This window comes from Pelophylax lessonae (assembly GCF_965119305.1).
Source record: "Pelophylax lessonae genome assembly, chromosome: 2".
NCBI classification, from domain to species: Eukaryota; Metazoa; Chordata; class Amphibia; order Anura; family Ranidae; genus Pelophylax; species Pelophylax lessonae.
Genome location: NC_138769.1, coordinates 685,549,959 through 685,570,201, shown reverse-complemented (window position 1 = coordinate 685,570,201; position 20,243 = coordinate 685,549,959). Strand labels below are relative to the sequence as shown.

The 20,243-nt window shown below is 46.3% G+C and overlaps 1 protein-coding gene across 1 annotated transcript in view; it reads left to right on the top strand.

The window, feature by feature from the left end:
• Nucleotides 1-20,243, top strand: part of MED17 (mediator complex subunit 17) — an 85,444-nt gene that overhangs the window by 17,233 nt on the left and 47,968 nt on the right. Inside the window, exons 3-5 of the mRNA XM_082245862.1 lie at nucleotides 5,618-5,837; nucleotides 9,690-9,826; nucleotides 19,085-19,169. Coding sequence (XP_082101988.1) covers nucleotides 5,618-5,837; nucleotides 9,690-9,826; nucleotides 19,085-19,169 — 442 coding nt within the window. The remainder of the gene's footprint in view (nucleotides 1-5,617; nucleotides 5,838-9,689; nucleotides 9,827-19,084; nucleotides 19,170-20,243) is intronic.

Here is a 20,243-nt window from a genome sequence, read left to right as displayed (position 1 = left end):
TCTCTCCTTTTTTCACTTTAATTTGGATGTTAGAGTGTTTTCCCTTGTCTGCAAAGTAACCCGTCCTTCATATTAGGAGGTTATCTACAGTATAGTCACTGCCGTTCCTTCCTCCCAGAACTTTAAAGTGGAACTAAACCCTCCTGTCCTGTACAGCAAAAGAAGCGGTCATCTAAAACTGGCAAAAACATTATGCAATATTCTTGTTCAATTTCCTTTAGATTTACCTTCAGCTATTCTATACTAACTAAAGTATTTAGGTTTGACCTCATATTATATGGTTTTGGTAAATGTAAAGGAACTATGTACAAGTAAATTGTATAATGTATGGCCAGCCTTAGCCTCTGTAATGCAGTTGCCATGGTGCTTCTCATGTCATCTGTTATGACGCCAGCCGTTTGGTGGCTTGACAGTTTAGTTAGGGCACAAGCAACTGTAAAAATTTATCATCCATGGCATGCCTTGAATGTAACTGTTTTGGGAAGCAGTTAAAGTGGAATTCCAGGCTAGATCTAACTAAGCCTAAAACTGCTCCCATCGCCTTCTAACTCCCATTGTAACTATCATATGAAAGGCAGAAGCTTATTCTTACCCATTGTCAGAGTGCTCTGGTCCAATCACGTAATCTCCCCAGCAGCTGGTTTTAGAAGAGGGGAGAGAGCACCGACAACAGCTGGAATGCCTGGGTGGTGACATCACTTATATGCTTACTATGGGGCATCCGTGTCGGCTGTCGGCTGTCGGGAGCCGATCACAGGATCAGATTGAAGCTTCCTAAGAATAGGCAAGTATTAGCGTCTTCCTTCAACCAGGGAACTTGGCACTGGATTTAGGAGACGGGGTGATAGCCAATCTAAGCTTGGTTCGATCTAGCTTGCACTTCCATTTTAATTTAATTTAGTTCCATTTAAGGAGTCATCAGGTGATAACATATAACATAATAATGCAGTTTATCTGTGATGCCTCTTTGGATGAGGCTCCCCTAGTGGCTTGGCTCTGCTTTGGCAGTGGTCCTTCGGTGTGTCTTTTAGTCTAAATGCTGACCTGCTGACCAGACTTCTAAAAAGGCCTTGACTAATCTCCTCTTTCAAAGGGATCACCTGTTTGGGACTACCCTGGATGACATCATTAAAGGTCTCATGGGGGAGAAAGAGTACTTTTTCTTCCACAGGCTACTAAGGTCAAGGAACATCGTCGTAGATGTGGGCCCTCCTCAGTTCATAAGAAGTTTTTTTTCGTCCCTCAGGGTCCTCTGACCTTTCAGGACCTCCTCTGGAGGATCCAAATGAACTTGGTCTGTCAAGCCAAGAGCAGGCTCCTCCAGATCCGCAGACAAGGCCCCCTTCAGCATGAAGGTGAGTCTTCACCCCTATCAGGGGTGGGGGGACGTCTTCCTTGGTTTCCGGACCTGTGGACTTCCCTGGTACAAGATTTGTCGGTACACGTTCATTCAGTCTGGCTAGAAGATCGAGTTTCGCTCTTGTCCCCCCGGCAAGGTTCTTTCCTTCCAACTTGCGCCTGTCCCCAAACCCTTTATAGGGTCTGTTTGGGGCAGTACAAGCTGCTTCAAGGGGTGATTGTCCCGGTTCCGACTTCGGAAGGTTTTCAGGGTTTTTACTCAAACCTGTTTACAGTTCCCAGGAAGGAATGCAAGGTGCATCCAATCCTGGATCTCCCTATTCGCACGATGGTGGCATCCCTGCATCAGGGGGGCTCTTTTGCGTCTGTTGACATCAAGGATGCTTACATTCACATTGCAATATGTGCCGGTCACCAGCGCTTCTTCTGCTTTGTCGTGGGAGAGGATCATTATCAGTTTGATGCATTACCCTCTGGTCTCGCGTTTGCTCCTCGTGTCTTCACAAAAGTGTTAGCCCCCATGCTAGCATTATTACGCCAATGAGGGATTGCGGTACTGGGCTACTTGAACGACCACCTTCTGCGAGCGGAGTCCCCTACTGCTCTGGTGGAAAATTTGGAAATCACTATACGAACTCTGAGGGAGTTTGGCTGGATCTGAATTTTCAGAAGTCTGCTCTGCTTCTGTCCACAAAGCTGGACTATCTGGGTCTTATCCTGGACTCGGCCTTAGCCTGAGTTCTCCCTCCTGCACAAACTCCAGAAATTGCGGGCTGAAATTAGTCTTCTGCTGTCCAGAAGATGGTCATCCCTTCGGACAAACTCATGCTGGTGCTGGGCCTGATGGTGTCTACCTTCAAGGTGGTTCCGTTTGCTCAGTTCCATACGAGGTCCCTGCAAGGGTGATTTTGGCCAAATGGGACAAGACTCTGCAGTCTCTGGACAATCAGATCCGGCTGAGCCGGGGAACAGAGTCACTGATATGGTGGCTTTGTTCTCCAGCGCATCGGCTGGGCAAATCCTTCCTCCCCATGTATTGGAAAATGGTCGCCTTGAATACCAGCCTTGATAAAAGAAAAGGAATTGGCAGCACTCCGGGTTGAGTCAAAATCTAGATTTATTGACTGGACATCCAAATTTGACAATCGTGACAAGGTAGACGCGTTTCACACACTGACTGTGTGCTTAATCATTACAAATCATTCACGGAGGAGAGCCGGGGCATGCACCTGTGTGAGTCATCAGGCAATCACACCACCTTGAGCAGTGAGTCCTTGTCTGTTCAATTGAATACCAGCCTGTCAGGCTGGGGAGGCATCCTCGGCAACAATTTCTACTCAGGGGATCTGGACACCGGAAGAGTACAGACTATCCATCAATGTCTTGGAACTCCGAATGATCAGACTGTTCCTTGACCATTGGACGGATCGTCTTTAGGGATGTCCAGCGGGCATTCAATCGGACAGTGCTTATGTCAGTCACCAAGGGGGCACATAAAGTGTCCTGGTGGCTCTGGAGTGGTCCCTCCATCCGGAGGGGTTTTTATCAGTTGTGTCTCCAGTGGGGCATCCCCAAGGTGGATCTGTTGGCATCTCGGTTCAACAGAAAGGTGCAGAGGTTTGTGGCTCGGTCACGGGATCTTCTGAGGACGCCACAGACACACTCGAGGCAGAAGGGTTTCCCGTCATCTTAGTGGCTCCGGTCTGGCCTCGCCGATCTGGTGCGGCAGGTCGCCGACGTTCCTTGGGAGTTTCCTCTCAGGGAGGATCTGCTGTCCCAAGGACCAGTCTTCCATCCTGCTTTACAGTCGCTGGCTTTGATGTTGAACGCCATGTGCTGATGAATAGAGGTTTATCTGGGTCGGTGGTTCCAACACTGTTAAAAGCTAGGAGATCTACTTCTAGGAAGATCTGTCATCATACGTGGAAGACGTATTTTGTGTGGTGTGAGTCTCTTGAGGTTCATCCTCGCTCCTTCTCGGTGGCTCGGATCTTGACTTTTCCTTCACCTTCACCGATGGGGTTGAACAGAAATTGGCCTTGAGTACCATCAAGGGCCACCAGTCGGCTTTGGCTGTCTTCTTCCAACGACCCTTGCCAACACACTCCCTGGTGAGTACATTTATTCAGGATTTTGACATTTGGTTCCTCCAGTGCGGCCTCCATTGCCACCTTGGGACCTCTATTTGCTGCTTTCGGTCCTCCAGAAGGCTCCCTTTGAGAATCTTCGGGAGATTACCTTGTTTACGCTGTCTCAGAAGGTGGCTTTTTTGGTGGCTATCACCTCCGTGCGCAGTTTGTCGGAGATGAGGTGGTCTCCTGTCCATCATTCCTCCCAAAGGTTGCCTCTGTTTTTCATTTAAATATGGAGTCTTTTAGGAAGTCAGACTCACTATTTGTGCTCACAGAGGGGCCTCGGAAGGGGTTGTCCGCTTCCTCTGCGACCATTTCCAGATGGATCAGACAGACAGTTATTCAGGCCTATTCCATTAGGGGTCAGGTTCCTCACTTCCCTGTCAAGGCGCACTCTACTCGGGCACTTGGTGCCTCCTGTGCCCTCCGTCATCAGGTGTCGGTGACGCAGGTTTGCAAGGCGGCCACCTGGTCGTCTGCGTCCACTTTCACAAAGTTCTTTGAAGTGGATGTGTTGGTATCTGCAGATGCTTATTTTGGCCGCAAGGTTTTGCAGGCTGCTGTTTATAAGAGGACTTGATCATCTTTGAGGGTGTATTGTTTTTTCAGGTGGGCTCCAGTTGTTTTGGTTGAGCTGCTGTTGCCTGGTTGGTTACTGTTTAGCCCGGGGATTTTTTTTGCTGTTCCCACCCCTCATGTTTAACACTGCTTTGGGACTTACCATAAAATCAATTTCTCTGATGTTCATTGACGGACACAGGACTCACCACTCTGTGGAGTTGTAATTCTTCTGGCACTGCTTGTAACTAAACTGAGTACCTATAGCAGAGAGAGGGAGTATACCCCTGGGACTGCCCCTAGATAGACGTAGCCAGACTCTCTTTCTGCCTAGTGTCCTACTCCTGTAGGGGGCAGTATAACCCAATGGTTATGAAGATCAGGAGTTGTGTTTGTCAATGAACATCAGAGAAATGGATTTGCGGTAAGCCCTGAATAGCAGTAAATCATACAGCGGAAACTGAACCCATCGATTTTAACAGTTTTAAACTGTTAAAATCCTGGAATGCCGGGAATGCTGTCACTTTGCTTCTTTCCGCAACCAGACTGTCAAACAATCAAATGGCTGGTGTCATAACTGATCACGTGCAGTAACATGGCAGTTACAGATCAAACAGAAGCACCTTCATTGGCTGTAAAGGATAGGAGGGTTTAATTCCGCTTTAAGGCTGCCAGCAGATTGGCCTCTACAAACTCAGCAGTGCCTAAAAATGGAGGGCATCTGAGCATGTACAAAGCAGGGTGAGAGCGTGTATTACCGGATTTTATACAGTATAGACTTCCAGTAGGACTTCATTTTCTGTCTGAAGTTCCACTTTAAAGTAGAGCTAAACTCAAAAAGTCCAGGTTTGTTGTAGAGAAGATTTAGAATTGTTAATTATGCCTGAACAGTAACCTGAAAATGTACATGTTGTCTCGATTTTCCTCCTGAAAAGTCGCAGTGCACTTCCTGGTAAGAGTACCTAGGCAGTCCAGTGCCTGCAGCCTCATAGCTGTATATCAGCAGTGTGAGATCTAAGGCACTGCTTTCCTTGACTGCTAGTGTCAGGAGATTTGGAGTGAGATTTGGTGATGTCATTGCTGTGCTGTTCACTGTTCTTGCTGGAGGTTTAGACATAAGGAAGCACAACCCTGCCTCCACCTTCGCATAGAGACCCAGTACAGAACAAGACATGGTAAGATATTAAAGAGGAAAAGATGAGTCGTAGTGGATTCCCGGCAATCCTGGTGACTAGTCTGTGGCCTTCTGCCTGACTTTTTTTACCAAGCTTACAGAGTTCAGCTCCTCCTCCTTCAGTATGAGTGTGTAGGTCAGGAAAGTCAGAGAAAAGTCAGACTATCGGTTATCTGCATACCTGTTCCCAGTCAGTGAGTTAAAGTTTTGAAGCCAAAGGGTCAACATGACTGCCAGAGAAGGATGTTAACAACCGCCCCCATATTTCTCTCATGATAGGTTCCCTTTAAGATTATTTTTTGTTGATGTACTGGTAGGTTCCACCAACACATTTCAAGGAGTTTCAGTTGTGGTGGATCATAAATGAATGAACAGGGGTCATTTGTCTTTTCAGAATCAGCAAAGCCTCTTACTGGTTTCCAAGAGAAAATCCCTCTTCGGGGCAGCACAGATTCTCAGTAAAGGAGCCGAGAGACTGTCAAAGTCTGTAGCAGAGAACCAGGAGAACAAGCGTCAGCGAGACTTTAACTCTGAACTGCTGAGGTTGCGGCAGCATTGGAAGCTGAGGAAGCTGGGAGACAAAATCCTGGGAGACCTGAGCTTCAGGAGTGCAGGTAACATTCAAAATAAATGACTGGGTGTCTGTAGCACCTTTACCCATGGCACTGCTTCCATTTTCATTAGTAGCGTTGTGGACAGTCTAGTCCCCCCAGACTCGCCCCACCACATACATACACTGCAGCAGGGCGGGCAAGTATTTGCTATGTAATCAGCGCTTCTGGGTAGGGTGTGTGCTGCCCCAGCTGTGCTGTAATTTGTTACAGCACAAGCCAATCAGTAGGCCCCCGGCAAATGATTCTCTGGGGCCCGCTGGTCGGCTGCGTTATTTAGGGAAGAGAGCTCTGTGTTGGTAAACAACACAGAGATCTGTCTGACAAAACAGGGAAAAAACTACAAGACCACTTAGTCAAAGCAGCACATAATGCACACATTACAAGTTGTTAGGCAAACCGTTAACCCCTTGATGTTGACTCCTTCCCAGCCAGTGTCATTAGTACAATGACAGTGTATAGTATTAACACTGATCACTTTATTAGTGTTACTATTGGTGTCAGTTAGTGTACTTTCCCCCAGTGGCTGTTAGTGTCACATTGGCTGCTACACTATCACAGTCCCACTAGAAGTCACTGATCAGCGCCAATACTAGTAAAATAAATAAAATAATTCCTGTGTGTGTGTGTGTATATGTATATGTATATGTATGTATATATATATATATATATATATATATATATATATATATATATATATATATATATATATAATTAGTTTGTAGACGCTATAACTTTTACGCAAGCCAAATAATAATACTTATTGTGATTTTTAACCAAAGACCTAGCAGAATACATGTTGGCCTAAATTTATGATGAAATTTGATTGTTTTTTTAATTATTTTATCTGGACAGGTTTTACAGCCGAAAGTAAAACAGTGTTTTTTTTTTTTTTTTTTTTTTTTCCAGTCTTTTTCGATTATATAATGAAAAATAAAAAATCCAGTGGTGATCAAATACCAGCAAAAGAAAGCTGCATTTGTGTGAATACAATTTACACAAATATAATTTATGTACATCGTTGTATGACCGTGCAATTGTCCGTTAGAGTAGCACAGTGCCCAATAGCAAAAAATGCCCTGGTCACGAAGGAGGTAAAATCTTTCGAAAGGCAAGTGGATAAACTATCTCCATCAGATGACTTTGTGTTTTATATTCTGACATTCCTTGGAGATTAACTAGGGGCAAAGAATACGGAAGTGGATTGTGATGGGTCACAGTTCAGGAAGAATAGAATATGATGATTCCCTAGAATGCCTTCTGATTTCTCCCAAATATCTATCTATGTGCTCATTTGTCCAGTCTTCGGGAAACAGTTAAGAAATAGTCAGGCAAACGAAGTAAATATTTTCTAAATACAAGAGTTGTGTGTTCTTGGTGTGCTTTGTGTATTTCTTCCATATATGTGCAGTAATCCAGTGTAAACTGGTTTCTGTACAGGAGCTTCCTGTAATAAAGACCAGTCACTCCTGCTCTCTCTCCCTCTACAGGGTGACTGGTCTTGTCTCCACCTCCTCCTGTAGTTCTCTGGAGGCAGCCTGTAGTGGGTGGGACCTGCTGAGCGGCCCATGGAGTCAGTATCGTCTGATCTACGCTGTCCCTCCTCTCAAGCTTCTGCCCAGACTCCTATGCAGGATTGAGGCAGAAGAGATTCTGGTCATCTTAGTGGCTCGGATCTTAACCTTCCTTCAACGGGGGGGGGGTCTTGAGTACCATCAAGGGCCAGGTCGCGGCCTTGGCGGCCTTTTTCCAACTATCTTTGGCCCCACACCACCTGGTGTGTACTTTTCTTCACGGTGTCCGACATTTGGTTCCTCCAGTGGCGTCTTAATTTGGTGCTTTCAGCTCTACAGAATCCTCCCTTTGAAAATATTTGGGAGATTCCCCTGCTTACGCTGTCCCAGAAGGTGGCCATCACCTCTGTGCACAGGATGTCGGAACTGGCGGCGTTATCCTGACTATCGCCTTTTCTGGTGATTCACAAGGATAAAGTGGTGCTTCGCCCCTGTCCGTCTTTCCTTCCTAAGGCGGTCTCTGACTTTCATTTGAATGAAGACATTGTGTTGCCTTCCCTGTGTCACAGGCCTAAACATCCGAAGGAAATTGCCTCACATGCCTTGGATATGGTTCGGGCAATTAGGATGTACCTGGCAGCTACAGAGTTTCAGGAAGTCAGGTTCTCTATTTTTGCTCACGGATAGACCTTGCAAAGGGTTGTCCGCTTCCTCTGTGACCATTTCCAGATGGATGAGACAGACGGTGGTTCAGGCCTATTCCATCAGGTGTCAGGTTCCTCCTTTCCCTGTCAAGGCACACTCTACTAGAGCGCTTAGTGTCTTGTGGGCCTTCCATCATCAAGCGTCAATGACGCAGGTTTTCATGGCAGCCACCTGGTCGTAGGTGCACACTTTTACAAATTTTTATAAAGTGGATGTGTTGGCCTCTGCGAATGCTTCCTTTTGGCCGCAAGGTTTTGCAGGCTGCTGTTTGAGGACCTTTTTAGGGTGTATTGTTTTTTCAGGTGGGCTCCAGTTGCTTTGGTTGTGCCCGTTGCCTGGTTGGCTAATGTTTTGTCTTGGGAATTTTTTGCTGTTTCCCACTCCTCATGTTTAACACTGATTTGGGGGTGTCCCAATGGTCAAGAATGACAGGACCTGTGTCCGCCAATGAACGAAAGAGAAAATGGGATTTTTTGACTTGCCGTAAAATTCATTTCTCTAAAGCTCATTGACGGATACAGCACCCACCCCTCTGTGGAGTTATAGTTCTCCTGACACTGCTTGTAACAAAACTGAGTTACTATAGCAGGGAGAGGTATACTCTCTGGGACTGCCCATGGCTGTAGCCAGAAGTTTTTTTTTCTGCCTAATGTCCTACTTCTGTAGGGGCAGTATAACCCAATGGTCAAGAATGATAGGAGCTGTGTCCATCAATGAACATCAGAAAAAATCGGATCTGCTTTCAGCTGGTCCGGGCTCTGAAAAGATCCTAACCATATGGTCGAGATCCACCCAGAAGCCTGGATCGGCACCTGGATTAGCCTTTCAGCGATTTTTCCCCCCCCCCCCCCCCCGAGAACCTGAGCCAGCCCCTCTGGCCCTTTCCACAGCCCAGCACTGGTGGGGCAGAACAGAGAGCCACTGACTGAAAGTCACGGCTCTGTGCTCAGAGCAGAGAGGAGAACTGAGCGATTTCAGTGTTTGATCGCTCAGTTCTCACTGCAGAGCCGGCAGGGGACAGATGCAGCATTGATCTGAGGTGAATGTTTTTTGTTTTTTTTCCTACAGCCCGTACTTCTTTTTCTCGATTATCTGCATGGTAAAAATAAGCAACACTGCTAGAGATTTTAATTGCAGTAGCTATATTTCATTTAACAGGAAAGCAAATAGTTGAGTGATGGCCCTGCAGTTGCACCTTCTAAAGCAAGTCTGCCATGGCACTCCCCATATTTTTGTTCTATTAGGCTCCACTAGATAACACTGAGAGATGTGAAATGATTGTCAGCCGGTTTCAGCTGCATCAAGAGGCATCCTCCCGTCCTTGAAAAGTGATAGTGGTATGCAGTTTGTCATTATTTTGGTGAATCCCGCCGCCCACTGTACATGTTAGGCAAGCAGGTGTCAGAGGCTCCCATTAATGCCTGCAAATACATAAACATGCTCTCTTGGCTGTGAAAAGTATTTTTTAGTCAGTCAACTTGTTTCTATACACTTCACTTTTTAGTTTAGTTAGCCCCTAGCTTCCAAAATTATCAAATAGTCACAGCAACATTTTGAGGTTTCCGCCTCTCTGTGCTCATTTATCAATGCCCTTTTCATTTTGCCGTTATTTATTTATTTATTTATTTTTATGTAGGCTCCCTCTTTCCTCATCATGGAACATTTGAAGTCATAAAAAATACGGACCTTGATCTGGATAAGAAAATCCCTGAGGACTACTGCCCCCTGGATGTCCATATCCCCAGTGACTTGGAAGGCTCTGCTTATTTAAAGGTCTGTGTAACGCTGTACTCTCAGAAGTTTCTCAAATCGTGATGAGCAAATACATTTGTGATTCGTCACCTTAGACACTTTGACTGCCCACAGTAGATCTACATCATCAATACAACACTCAAAGGTTCCCCACTGGAGGTGGGATCACTTTGTAACGACAGTCCCTAAAAAGCGCAAAGTCTTTTGTAATTGAAGTCATTATTATTTACTTGGTCACAGTCAGATCAAAAAGGATCAAACCCATTAAGGCACTTCACTGGCCATGTGACCATCCTTCTAGGTGACATCATTTACAGTGGCCCAGCTTTATGCATGAGGACGCCTAGGTCTTGCACATATTGCATGGGAAAGGGAAATGAGGAATAAGGTATTTATCTACTTAAAGCCTACCGTAGACTAAACAAGAATTTAAGCCTTGCTATCCAGGGAAAGGGGTGGTGTGGGAGGAGGGGGGCATTTTTTTTATGACTGTCTAGAATTCATTTTACTCTTATCTTCAGGTAACATGAAAATTCTCCCGTGTAGTGGGGCTGTCTCTGCACTGCAAGACCTCACCACTCATTTAGGTCTAGGTGCCATGAAAAAGTATATTTACTTACCCAATCCTCAGCACTGCTAAACCAGTCCATGCAGCCTTTTCTCTGATGGTCAGAGGTTCTGATGTCAAGAACGACGCAGTATCTGTAGCCCTTCATTGGAGGACACGAAGGGACAGTCCAAAGCTGGAGCATTGGGGATTGCTGTCTGCTGGAGGAGTGTAAATTGGGTATGTAAAATTGCTGTTTCTTTCCCCTAGACTGAATGAGGAGTTAACCTTTGCAGTGCTTGCGCAGCCCAACTGCCAGGGAGAATTGTGAAGTTTTCTGAAGTTGAGCTTTGATAGTGAATAAAGTATGTGGGGTCTATGAAGACAGAGGCAGGGTGAGAAAGCACAGGGTAAGTGCATTGTGATGATCTCCATCTAGCTTTAATTGGTGATATTGCACTAATGTGTCTAGATCTCTTGATACCAAACCAGTCAGGTAGACCAAGAGAGATTTCAGCCACGACTGCCAGAGGAATTGCTCGGGATACAGAGAAAAGCCCACAGGTAACCTCAGGAGAAATACAGGCTGCTCTGAAAAAAGACAGTGGTTGTTTTAAAGGAGCACAATACGACGATACTTCAACATAAATGAGCTGCATGACCGAGTTGCCAGAAAGAAGCCTTTACCACACCAATTTCACAACAAAAAAGCCTGGTTACAATATGCCCAACATGTCTCACCGCCTTTTTTTGTGACATTGGCGCAGTAAAGGCTTCTTTCTGGCAGCTTGACCTTGCAGCTCATTTTTGTTCAAGTATCGTTGTATTGTGCTTTTTTAAAAACAACCTCACTGTCCTTTTTTTTTTTTTTTTTTTTCTAAGCACCCTCTATTTCTCCTGAGGTTAACTGTGGAGGCGGAGGCTATGGCCTACAATATGTATAATAAACGTCCATATGCAGCGCTCCAAAGTTGAAAAGGAAGAAATGAAAGTCCTCCACCAGTCTGTGTGTCAAATGAAGCACACCACGCCATTGTGATACAATCGAATCTGCTTACCATACCATCAGTAGTGATTCTAAATGCCTCCTCTGGTTACAGCCACAAAAAGACCCATAGACTCTCCAAACAATGTAGGATCAAACGGGTAAAACCCCTTCCATTCGATTATATAAAGACATATAAAAAAAGAAGAATCTCAAGTGCAGTATGTAAAGTTAAGATGACCATTTTATTAGAATAGTACTTAGAATTTTCAAGATAAAACGAGCATGTGAAAAAAACAGTTCACCCGTGGCTTCCAACGTGCCTGTGTCTATTCTGGGATCACTGGCGCGTTTCGATCAGCCAATATGTACACCCTGGCTGGTTCGGCACTGAGGCCGATATTCACCATTGTGTTGCGGACTCTGGATGAGTGGGCTAAGCTTTTACACCGTGACCTGGAGGGAGAACAGCTCCCCCTGCCTTTGCTCAGCTGGTCCAGGGGCTGCAGTTTATCTGTGATGCCTCTTTGAATGTGGCTCCCTAGTGGTTAGGCTCTCTTTTTCTACAGTGGTCCTTCAGCATGTCTTTTGGCTCAAATGCTGGTCTGCGGACCAGACTTCTTAGAAGGTCTTGACTGACCTTTCAGTCAGAGATTGCTTGTTTGGTGCTATCCTGGATTACATCATTAAAGGTCTCACAGGGGGAAGAGTACCCTTCTTCCACAGGCTACTAAGGGCAAGGACCCTCGTCTTCGATGTGGGCCCTCCTCAGCTCATAAGTTTTTTTTGTTTTATTTTGGTTTTTTTTTTTTTGTCCCTCAGGATTGACTGATCAAAGCCCTTCAAGGCCTTGTCTGGAGGATCCAAGCGAACTTTGTCTGGCAAGTCAAGAGCGGGCTTCTCCAGTCCCGAGGACAAGGCCCCTTCAGCTTGCAGGTGCACCCTCACCCGTATCTGGGGTGGGGGCATGTCTTCGCTGGTTCCCGGACCCGTAGACTTCCCCGCTACAAGACAAGTGGGTCCATGAAGTCATACTGTCTGGCCACAAGATCAAGTTTCGTTCTTACCTTCCGGAAAGATTTTTTTCCTTCCAACATGCGACTGTTCCCGGTCTGCTTACAGGCTCTCTTTGGGACGGTGCAAGACCTTTTACTTCAATGGGTGATTGTCCCGGTTCTGACTTCAGAACGTTTTCAGGGGTTTTAGTCAAACCTGTTTACTTTACCCAGAAAGGAAGGCAAAGTGCGTCCAATCCAGGTGCACAAGTTCAGAATGAAGTCTGTTCGCATGGTGGTGGCTTGCCTGCATCAGGGGGGTTTTCTTGCCTTCATCGACATCAAGGATGCTTACCGCCCCATTCCAATATGTGCTGGTCACCAGCGCTTCCTCCGCTTTGCTGTGGGAGAGGAGCACTCTGTGGCGTTACCCTTTGGTCTCGCCTTTGCTCCTCTGGTCTTCACGAAAGTGTTGGCCCCGGTGCTAGCATTTTTAGGTCAGCAGGGAATCGCAGTCCTGGGCTACTTGAACGACCTTCTTCTGTGAGCAGAGTCTCCTACTGCAATGGTGGAAAACCTGGAGATCTCCATACGAACCCTGAGGAAGTTTGGCTGAATTCTGAATCTTCAGAAGATTGCCTTGGTTCCTTCCATGAAACCTAGTTTATCTGGGTCTGACTCTGGACTCGGCCTTAGCCAGAAACTGCAGGCTAAAATTTGCCTCCTGCTGTCCTGCAGGTGGTCATTTCTTAGGACTTGCATGCGAGTGCTGGGCCTGATGGTGTCTACCTTTTGCAGCGGTCCCGTTTTGCAGGGTTCCATACGAGGTCCCTGCAAGGGAGATTCTGATCAAATGGCACAAGAGTCTGCAGTCTCTGGACAACCAAATCCTTCTGAACCAGGGTGCAAAAGGGCCCCTGTTCTGGTGGCTTTGTGCTCTGGCAGGGCAAATCCTTCCTCCCCCTGTATTGGACAGTGGTCACCACGGATGCCAGCTTGTCGGGGTGGGGAGATGTTCGCAACAGAAATTCTGCTCAGGGGGGCTGAACCCTGGAAGAGTCCAGACCTACCGATCAATATCCTGGAGCTCTGAGCGATCAGACTGCCTTGAACATTGCATGAATCATCTCCAAGGATGTCCAATGCACATTCAATCAGACCCTGCCACAGCCGTGGCTTATGTCCATCGCCAAGAATTGTCCTGGTGGCTCTGGAGGTAGCCGGCATTCTCTGGTGGGCAGAACGTTCATTCGTTCCATCCTTTTCTGCCGCAAACATTCCCGGAGTTGAAAACTGGCAGTTGGATTACCTCAGTCTGCAGACGTTGGACCAGGGGAATTGTCTCTTCATCCAGAGGGGTTTCTTCCGTTGTGTCTCTGGTGGGGCCCCTGGGTTGGTGTCTCGGCTCAACAGAAAAGTACAGAGGTTTGTGGCACGGTCACGGAATCCTCTGGCCCCGTGGGGTCAGTATAGTCTGATTTACGCCTTCCCTCCTCTCAAGCTTCTGCCAAGACTTCTACGCAGGATCGAGTCAGGAGGGATTCCAATCATCTTAGTGGCCCCGGACTGTCCTCGCCAGGCTTGGTACGCCGATCTGGTGCGGCTGGTTGCCAACGTTCCTTGGAAGCTTCCTCTCAGGGAGGATCTGCTGTCCCAAGGGCCAATCTTCCACCCTGCTTTACAGTCGCTGGCTTTGACAGCTTAGCCGACGCGGTTAAAAGCTAGGAAATCTACTCCTAGGAAGATCTAACATCGTATGGGGAAGACGTACATCGCATGGTGTGAGTCCCTTGGGGTTCATCCTCGCTCCTTCTCCGTGACTCGGATCCTGAACTTCTTTCCTATTGCCCTACTCCTGTAGGGGGCAGTATAACTCAATGGTTAAGAATATCAGAAGCTGTGTCTGTCAATGAACATCAGAGAAATGGATTTTTCAGTAAGTCAAAAATCCAATTTTTCAATATCGGTGCCAACATTTCACTATTTCTGCCAGAATATGCAAATTTTTTAGCACAACTGGAAGTTTTTGCTTCTGGTTTTGTTTGACTGGAATTTGCTTTTCCATTACCACAGACTGGTTATAATTAACCACTTGGTGCCAAATCACATACCAAGTATGTCATGTGACTTCAAAGGGTTGTACTGGGGTGATAGCTGCAGGTTGCTCCCTTGTAATAGCAATCGTAGCCTCTTAATTGCTAGATCCCTCCATAAAGAGTAAATGTCACATGTCTATTGCTGTCAAAGGAATGTCTACAATCCTTGTGACAACAATAAAAGTGATAAAAAAGAGTTTAAAGCAACAATGTAAAATTAAAAAGTAGATTCATAGGTAAGAAAAAAAATGTAAAGTGCTCGCCCCCCCATGCTCATGCACAAAGTTAAATGTGTGCATCATTTCCACGCCCACATAAACAGCAATCGTCCTACACGTGAGGTATCGCTGCGAATGTCTGATCATGGGCAGTAATTCTAGCACTTGATCTCCTCCTGTAAATCTAAAGTGGTGACCTGTAAAGGCTTTTAAAATGTTGCCTATGGCTTTTACGTCATTTGTTGCCGTTGCACAGGTGTGCACAATTTGAAAGCATTACACGTTTGGTATCCATTTACTCTGCATGGCATCGCCTTTAATGTTTTAAAAAAAAATGGGTTATGTGTTTTTTTTTTTTTTTTTGCATTATAATTCAGAAAAGTGTATTTCTCTTTTGTTCATTGACGGACACAGCGCTCCATATTCAGAACCACAGGTTATATCGTCCCCTACAGGAGTAGGACACTAGGCAGAAAAAAAACAACTTGGCTACGACTATGGACAGTCCTAGCTGGTATACATCCCCATTGCTGATATAGGCCTTCACTTGGGGCCTGGGTTTGTTTCTCCCCTGGCGGCCATGTTGTTGTGGTCCGGCGGCCATATTTGGTTGGTCCGACATCCACAGGAGTGGCAGCCATATTGCAGCCTTCAGGGCAGTAAATATTGTTGTAGGGGACCCTCTTTCCCCTGGTATTGACTCCTTTTCCCTGGACGCCACACATGGATCACTGGTTTTCTCTGGTGCTTGGTACCAGCACTCCTGCTGTGGTGGTGATGGGAAGTCCTGGTGGGGATCCCTCTCTCCTGCAGTTAGCGGGGTGCACAGACTCGGGAGTACCCCTTCGGTAATGGGGAGTGGTGCAGGCTCTGGTTATGCGAGTCCCATAGTGGTGCCAAATGGGTTTGCTGGTGCGTTCTCCCTCATTAGTCTTGGAGTCTCAGGTGCAGGTTTCCCTGCCTGATCCCCTCCCGGAGGCGGCAGGTCCCTCAGGGTCCCAGCCTTCTGTTGATGCATTGACGGTGGTCCTGGAGTCCTTTGTTTCCCAGGTGGAAGTGGCTTTTGGGCAGAGGGCTAGCATATAGCATCCTCTGCCCTCCCCTTTCTCATCTGTCTCGTCAGATCCTGACTCTGGCTCGGTCGCAGTGGTTTTAAACCATGCTCTCTGATACGTCAGATAATGAGGATGATTTCTACATAGCTGCTGCGGCGGCGAGTGAGATGTTGCATGTAGATGCACTGGTTACATCCGTGTGGGAGACTTTAAAGATGGAGGCTGCAGCTAAGGCGACTTCGGATGTGGCCGGTCCTTTTGGCACCCACAAACCATATCACACAGCAAGGATGTTTCCTTATCCCTCCTATTTTGATAAATTTGTCAATAAAGATTGGGAGCTCCCAAAACGCCCTTTTGTGGTCCCCAAAAGTTTTACAGTGCGGTATCCTTTTGAGGAATCACTTGTGAAGAAGTGGACTGTCCCACCAGTGGTGGATCCTTCTGTTTTTCAGGTTGAACAAGGCAACCATGATTCCAAGAGGAATCCCTAACCTCTAAAGATCCGGCTGACAGAAAAGTGTAGTCTGTGTCCCGCAATATGTTTACCTTTGCTGGTTCTGGCCACTGCCCTGGTGTCGCAGACTCTAAATGAGTGGGCTAAACTTTTACGTCATGGTCTGGGGAGTGAGCAGATTTCCCCCTGCCTTTTGTTTAATTGGCGGACAAGTTGATCCAGAGGCTGCAATTTGTCTGCGATGCCTCTTTTGGATGCGGCTTCCTTGATTTCTAAGCTCTATGTTTCGGCAGGGGTGCTTAAGCGTGTGTTGTGGCTTAAGTGTTCTGTGGACCAAACTTCTAAAGAAGGAAAAAAAAAAAAAGGTCTAACTGATTTGCTTTTTCAAGGCGATTGCCTGTTTGGGGCTACCCTGGATGACATTAAGTGTCTCATGAGGGGGGAAGAGTACTTTCATTCCGCACTCTGGGAAGGGAAAAGTTCTCCTCGGGAAGTTCCAAGCGGCCCAGATCTGGTAAGCTGAGAACAGATTTCTCTAGACCCGCTGACAAGGCCCCTTTCAGAATGAAGGTGTGCCCTCACCTCTGCCTGCGGTGGGGGCATGTCTTTGCTGGTTTCCGGTCCCGTGGACCTCCTTGGTGAACAACAAATCCACAAAGTAATTCTGTCTGGTTACAAGATAGTTTTGTTCTTGCCCTCCAGAAAGGTTCTTTCCCTCCAATATGCGCCTGTCCCCGGACCGGCTGCAAGCTCTCTTCAGGAAAGTGCAGGACCTGTTGCTTCAGGGAGTGATTGTCCCGTTTCAGGTATCAGAACGGTTTCTAAGTTTTTATTCAAACCTGTTTACGGTCCCAAAAATGAAGGAGGGCAAGGTTCGTACGATTCTGGACCTCAAGGCCCTGACCTGTTTTGTGCGGGTACAGAAATTCAGAACAGAGTCCATTCGACATCTTTGATGTTGGCCTCTATCAACATCAAAGATGCTTATATGCACATTCTAATATGTGCCTGACACCAGCATTTCCTCCAGTTTGATGTGAGGGAGGAGCACTATCAGTTTGTGGGATTACCCTTTGGTGTTGCCCTTGTCTTCGCGTTGCTACGTCAGCGGGGGATTGCTGTGCTGGGCTACTTGGACGACCTCTTCTTGCGGGCAGAGTCCTGGTCTGCATTGACGGAAGATGTGGAAATCACTATTTAGACCAGGGGTGGGGAACCTTTTTTCTGCCAAGGGCCATTTGGGTATTTATAAAATCATTCGGGGGGGCCGTACAAAATGATCAACTTAAAAATGTGCCTGTTATATTTGGTCAAAAATGTAATTAACTCACCCCTAATGTGACGGATGCAACTGCTTCTCTTTGGTGAGGTGTGTGATGTTAGCTTGTATTGATGATGTTGCTACTCGCAACTGGTTTTCCATGTTTGCGTCGGTCAGTCTGGAGCGTAGTCGACTTTGTGGTGGTAAGTTTTGAAAAGAACTGCTGGTGGGTATAGCTGGCTGGTACTGCTGGTGGGTACAGCTGGCTGGTACTGCTTTGGGTACTGCTGGCTCAGGCTGGTACTGCTGGCTTGTACTGTGCTGTGGGTACTGCTGGCTGGTACTGCTGGCTCAGGCTGGTACTGCTGGCTGGTACTGTGCTATGGGTACTTCTGACTGGTACTGCTGGCTGAGGCTGGTACTGCTGGCTGGTATTGCTGTGGGTACTGCTGGCTGGTACTGTTGTGGGTACTGCCGAGTGCTGACTCTGGTTGGTACTGCTGTGGGTACTGCTGGCTCTGACTGGTACTGCTGGCTCTGGCTTATACTGCTGTGGGTACTGCTGGCTCTGGCTTATACTGCTGTGGGTACTGCTGGCTCTGGCTTATACTGCTGTGAGTACTGCTGGCTCTGGCTGGTACTGCTGTGTGTGCTGCTGACGGGAAATGCTGGCTAGCAGCGGTGCCGCGCTGGAGGAAGAGGAGATGTTTCCTGTATTGGTCACAGGCGGAGTGCATATGATATAACTCCGCCTGTGACTCACTCAGACCGTCAGAACGGAGCCGGAACTATATAGGAAGCATTGGCTCCGTTCTCACAGATCAGCTGAGAGACACAGACTCAGCTGCACGGGGGGCCGGACCAAATGACTTCGAGGGCCGCATACGGCCCTCGGGATGTAGGTTCCCCACCCCTGATTTAGACCTTGAAGGAATTTGGTTGGTTTCTGAAATACCAGAAGTCCGCCTTGATCTTCTTCAGAGGGAGATCCTGGTAAAATGGGACAAGTGTCCATAGTCTCTGGACAATCAGATTCATCTGAGCTGGGAAACCAGGGGTTCCCTGGTCTGGTGGCTTCATTCTCTGACCCTTCAGCAGAGCAAGTCTTTTGCAGGCTGCTGTTTAGAGACCTGTTCCCTCTTGGGGTGTGTTGTTCAGGTTGGGCTCCTGTTACCTGGTTCACTTCTTGTTTTTAGCCTTTGGTTTTTTGTCCTACCCTTCATGTTTTTTGGCACTGCTTGGGGACATCTTATGGTTCTGAATGTGGAGCGCTGTGTCTGTCAATGAACGAAAGAGAAAATAGTATTTGTTGTACTAACCGTAAAATCTATTTCTCTGAGTTTGACGGACACAGCACCCGCCCCTCTATGGAGTTTTGATACTTCTGATACTGCTTTTTACTAAACTGAAGACCTACAGCAGAGAGAGGGATGCATACCAGCTAGGACTTGTTTTCCCCAAAAATTGTGTTTGAAAAAACGCTGCGTGAGTGACACAAAAAAATTGCAAAACCCACCAATTTATTCTCTAGGGCCTCTGCTTTAAAAAAAATATATATGATGTTTGGAGGTGATTTTCTAGCAAACAAAAGAGGATTGTTACATGTCAACAAAAAGTGCCAGAAAAGGTCTTCAATCGTTCAATGCCCTTTTTTGTTTTTTGCAGGTTTCCATTCAGAAGCAATCACCAGATATTGGTGACCTAGGAACAGTGAATTTGTTCAAACGTCCTGTACCTAAAGCAAAACCAGGTACATGTGCTGTTACATTTTTGTTATCCTTTAGTGCATATGTATATTGTTTGACAGCATGGGAATACATTCCTAGCACGACACAACATAAGAGCAAACAAAAGATTTGGGGAATCTGTTACTGAGTACAGTGTAATAGGAAACCGGAATAACATTTTTTTTTGTTATAATTTTGGATAGTGGAGAGGGATTAGAGCACCTGTTAGGTTTTATTGTTGTCTGTGCTCCCGTTAGGGAGATTCACCCTCTCTATTTCTCCTGTTTACCATTATCATTGATAGCAAAAGTAAAAGAATATCCCACATTTTGGGTTGACCCCTGAAAAGTAGTTGAGGAGAAATCTTTAAATGGGGACACTAGTTCAGGTGACCGGGGGGGTCCCAGAAAAATTTCCTTAATTTGCAGGGATTTCCTCTCACTTCCTGTTTGGCTATGGGACAGGAAATTAATAGAAATCTCCCCACTGGGATTAAGATGGCACAAAATAAAATGACAGAGTTACAACCTTGCCTTACTCTATCCAAAATGAAAAATGTTTTGCCTATAGTTCTAATTTAGTATAAATTTCAAGAGGATCAAAACAGCTGAATGTATATTTTTAAAATGTATGTGAGCTTGACATGTTCTCAACAGCAGGACTGGCTACATAGCTTCAGTGTATCTGAGCTCAAAGATGTAATGCTTAAATAAAACTGACATGAAACACAATGCCGGAATATAAACTAGGGCTTGACAGATATTAAGCAGTATACTCTATATAAAGTTGCCCGATGCTGCTATATTTGCTAGGATTGGAAGACCATCTAATGTGTTTGGCACCAGTATACAGTACACTCTTCTCTGAGGGTTGCTAAGGGGGATGAAGTTATATAAATTGATTGCAATGAGGACAAATGTTAAAATATATGATTGCACACAGTCTTCAGATGAGTATGCAGTAGCTGCACGAATCCTAAATGAAAAGCCTGGCTGCACTAGAATAAAAATTCTAACAATGGTAACTTCACTCGTCTGGACAACAGGAATGGAATCCCTGTCTGGGACTTCCTCCATTGATTGAATTCAACCCCAAAG